Source organism: Sceloporus undulatus, chromosome 1 (genome assembly GCF_019175285.1).
Source record: "Sceloporus undulatus isolate JIND9_A2432 ecotype Alabama chromosome 1, SceUnd_v1.1, whole genome shotgun sequence".
Taxonomy (NCBI): Eukaryota; Metazoa; Chordata; class Lepidosauria; order Squamata; family Phrynosomatidae; genus Sceloporus; species Sceloporus undulatus.
In genome coordinates, this window is record NC_056522.1 from 350,041,882 (window position 1) to 350,046,549 (window position 4,668).

The window sequence follows — 4,668 nt, forward strand, 5'->3', positions numbered from 1 at the left end:
TTGCCATAGGCGCTAATGGGGAAAAGCCGCGTTTCGTGCGAAAAAGCCGGAAAAAGCACCAAAAATTTTCTTCGTATCCCGAAAAAACATTCGTAACCCGGAACAATGATTTCCTATGGGATTTTTTCGTATCCCGAAAATTTCGTAACCTGGGTATTTCGTATCCCGAGGTACCACTGTATATATGTTGTGTTACCTGGAAAGGCAGGAATGATTTGCATGTATATTGTTTATTGCTAATGGCAGTCCTCAGGGTGTGATGGTCGTCTGCACAAGAGGATTAATGTCTGCTTGATTAGTGCTCATTGTCTGCTGGGAAACCCCTGACCCTGGGAGATGTCTCATTTGCATTTGTTGAGTCTTTATCTTGCTATCTTTCAGGACTGGTAGCCAAACCTTGTTTACTTTAAGGGATTCCTCTTTCCTGTTGAAATTGTTCAGGTGTTTGTGGATTTCACTGGCTTCCCTGTGCATCCTGACATGGTAGTGCTTCCTCACCACTTTGGCTATTCTGTCTGTGACTCCGTTGATATATGGTAAAAATATCTTCCCTTTGGGTGGCTGCTTGTCTTAACTGCTCTGGGTTTTCCTGGGCCTGGCAGCCCTTTTGATGTCTGAGCTGGAATAACCATTGTCCTGTAGGGCCCAGTCTAGATGCTTCAGTTCATCTTCCAAGAAGTGGGGTTCGCAGGTGCGTTTTGCTCGGTCTACCAGTGTTTTGATTGTGCTTCTTTTTTGTCCTGGGTGATGGTTGGAGTTCTTGTGCAGATATCGGTCTGTATGTGTGGATTTTCTGTATACTGTGTGACCCAAATGTTGGTTCGGTTTGCGGATGACTATGACATCCAAGGATGGCAGTGTTCCTTCCTTTTCTTTTTCCATAGTGAATTGGATGTTGGGGTGGATGTTGTTCAGATGGTTCAGGAACAAAATACAGGGGTGAATAGTTTATCATCCTAGGTTTATAATAAGCCCAGGTTCAGATGTCACATTCAACTCCATTTTTCGGGTACATTTACTGTAACATCCAAACCATGCATTATGGTTTGTTACATACAGACAAACCAGGATGCATAAGTCAAGAACTAATCTTATTTTCTCTGACTTGTGTGGTACAATGAATTACCATCTTGGACTTGGCTATCATGAATCCATGCCTAAATGGTTGACCTGCTCAAATAAAGAGAGGAGTGTGCTCCTGCTCCCTTGTATTGTGATTCAATAAGCTAGGACCCCAAGTGCAAAAATTTCCTGGATTTCATAAAAAGGAAAAAGGAGTGAAAAAGGAATCTAGTAGCACCTTTAAGACTAAGGGGCAAAGCAGACCACCCCAAAGGAGCATCTCTGCACTGCCCCTTTGAGTGCCAGATCGAGGCTGTGGCAACTGCAGGCTGCGGACCTGATCTAACGTTTTTCCGGGCCAAAAAGAAGTGGCAAATTGCTGCTGCTTTTTGGCCTGAAGAAAGGGCATCCTTGCTGTCATGGCAGCACTTTTTGACATTTCTTTTGGGGTGCGGTGTATGAATGCTATGACAAAGGAGCACCACAACACCGCCCAACATTAGATCAGGCGGACAGTGTGACGCTGGCATTGGGATCATGTCAGGGTGTGCTTTGTCCAAACGCCACGCCCCCATGCCACCCCAATGCTGGTGCTTACTGCTGGTCTGTACAGCCTCTTAAGTATTCTAGCATGAGTTTTTGTGGATACCAATCCATTTTGTCATATGTGCTAGGAAAGCCACAAGTTTTGAAGCATAGTTACACAGTTGTGGGAGTGCAATAGTAGGCAATATGATAGAGAAAAATGTAGATTGTGACCCTGGCCATAAATCTTCCAAGAGTTGTTTGAGAAGATTCATTTTATCGATCCATTTCCTGTATTGCTATGTACTGTATATGTATTATCCTACTTGTGAGTATGTTTTTTCCCTGGATAATGATTAACCTTCCATTTTGAAGCCAAGCCCTCCCTTCAGTCCATCTGCCTTGGTCCAGGCCTCGGAGGTTGAGAGGAACTGCTGGACCTCTTACCCTTTCCCGTCACCACTCCCTTCTCCTTCTGTGTCATGTCTTTTTAGATTGTAAGCCTGAGGGCAGGGAACCGTCTAACTAAAAAGATTGCATGTACAGCGCTGTGTAAATTTACAGCGCTTCATAAATAAAGGTTAATAATAATAATAATAATTCAGGTCTTTCATGTAGATGGTAGTACTGTAGTCTCTAAAGTAGTCTGCCAATATTTTCTTATACAGTAAAAGCAAATAAATCTGCTCATCAAAATTCAGTCTTCTTGGGGCCAAATTATTCCTTGAAGGGAGTCCTTCAGTCATATGCGTAGTTGTGAGGATTCATGTGTAAGGTGCCAAAAAAACCCAAACAATCAAACCTCTGCTAATGAATTAAAACATTTTTTGCTATTTCTCCATTTAATTGTTGCTCGCCCGTCTGCTTTTTAATTGTTTGAGAACCACCACTTGTAAGTCCCATTTCTATGTCCAAGAAATTTGAAATGCTCTGCAACTGGTTTTTGGGAATTTCCATTTCTAATCAGTTCCTATTACCTGACTGTCCCACTTGATTTTTCAAAACAGCCCACTGATTAACTTCCAGACAGTTTTTTAAAAAAATACATCCTTAGTTTATTAAGCAGCATGATTTTTAAATATTATTCTTGTTTTCTAAAATTATGCTTACATACTGTTTATTATTTCTTCTTTTTAATCTTAGACCAAAATGCGCCATCTGCTGGAAATTCTGAAAATAGACTTGGGCTGCAAGAAGGAAGAAAAGTCTTCAAGAGGGCTGGACAAATACAGTCTGCTAGAGAATGACCCAGGTGAGCATCTCCAACTTCCCAATGAAGTTCAAAGAGAAAACATGCCAGCAACAAGTGAGGGGCTCTCAAAAGCAATGGATTTAATAACAAGTGAATCTACAGCATGCAGCGATAACTTCCAGGAATTAGAAATCCAGGATGAAATCCAGGATGAACATTCTTCCAAAGAAGTCAGTGAGCCTGGGCAAGTAGAACCTGACCCGTCTTCCATTGCAGTGACTGGTGGAAACCTAGATACTTCATGTACATTGCCACCAACATGCAATTCCACCACATGTGATGCTGATTTTGAAATCAGTGAGTCGTTGAGGGAGGTTGATGATCTCAAAGAAAGCTTGGCAGAATCCCTTCCCATCTCCACTGACGATGCACCACAATAAACAACAAGCAGTGAAGTACTGAGGCAAGCAGTGCAGCTAGTCAGCTGTGCAGGGACCTGAACTTTGTGAATTCAATAAAATGCTAGGAAATAATCTTTTTTTTTCTAGATACACTGGTGTAAAAAAGGTCCTAATATTATGAATCAGGTTTTAATGAACTGAACACTAAGACACACTAGTGGACAGGGGACAAGTGTGTAGCATGTAATGTAGCATAATGTCATTAACTGCTGAAAACTGGTTGTAGAACAAGATATGTAGGTAGATGTGGGTACGCAAATGTACACATATGCATATAGATATATATGGCAGGTTGATTATAAGATTTATTTTTAATAAATGGATCCAATTTCACAACGGTAAAATAGTGTCTTTGAATAATATGCTTGCAGCTATTAATTTCCAAACAATAAAAGATACATTCATCCAGTGCAGTGCATGGACTCCAGTTGATACACACAGTTTTCTGAATCCTAGGCTGCTACATCTGTCTTTATAAAGGAGGTTTCTGCATTGCATTGCAAGGCCTAGGTAACGTAATGGTTCTGTCAGCTTTCAAAATAAGGAACAGATGATGTAAGGGACTGATTCCAACCATCCAACTCCCACAAAGAAGCGGACATTACAGTGATAACCATCTAATGGGAGTGATAATTACAGGCTGCCAAAGGAAGACTGAGTATTATTCTCTGGATGGGCTAGAAGGAACAATCCACAAACCAATGGGTTATTCCCCACACACCAGCTGCCACATGGGGACTAACCTGTTGGTTTGTGGATCACTCTTCCTACCATCCAAGACTGACTTAGGGTAGGTACCAACATTTCATTCCATTTGTGTTGATACCATCACTTGGCACAACAGAAGAAAAGAACAGTAATCCAGAAAAGACATTGAAGGAGATTTTGAAAGTTTATTTTTCATTAATGCTACTCAGGAGTGAAGGAAAAAGAACAGAAAGTGCAAACAAGAAGGTGTTTAAAGTCACAGCATCCCAACACACACACACGAAATTCCAGCCAGATATTCTAGTTGTAATCTCAATGGAAAATGTTACAGCAAATAAAGCCTGAGAAAGCAGGTTACTGGAATATGGCAGGTAGATGTTTAGATTCTTAGCAAAAGATGAGTGATCAGCAGATGAATGTGGCATTAGCATAAAACCAACCATGGTATTCTGAAATACTATTTGGCAGTCCAACACCCTCTCAACATAGCACAGATATCTGCATATGAAGCTTTTCTACGCTAGCCTTGCAATTCCCATGCAGAATAGCAACATTGTGCAACACATCAGTGACAAGGTGCTGTTGTGTAATGCACACCTGGGGTACACAGTTCTGCATGCAGACCTTTGTTTCATCGTCGTGGTCTCTGAATCACACAAATTAGTTTCTTGCGCCTGCAGAGAGACAGGTGGAACCTTCTAGAATCATTACATAAGACTT

The 4,668-nt window shown here is 41.3% G+C and overlaps 1 protein-coding gene across 1 annotated transcript in view; it reads left to right on the top strand.

Annotated features, from left to right (window-relative positions):
* SPATA7 (spermatogenesis associated 7) overlaps nucleotides 1-3,650 on the top strand; it is an 87,036-nt gene extending 83,386 nt beyond the window's left edge. Inside the window, exon 11 of the mRNA XM_042460531.1 lies at nucleotides 2,731-3,650. Within this exon, the coding sequence (XP_042316465.1) occupies nucleotides 2,731-3,219 (489 nt within the window). The 3' untranslated portion in view covers nucleotides 3,220-3,650. The remainder of the gene's footprint in view (nucleotides 1-2,730) is intronic.
* The last annotated feature ends 1,018 nt before the right edge of the window (nucleotides 3,651-4,668 follow it).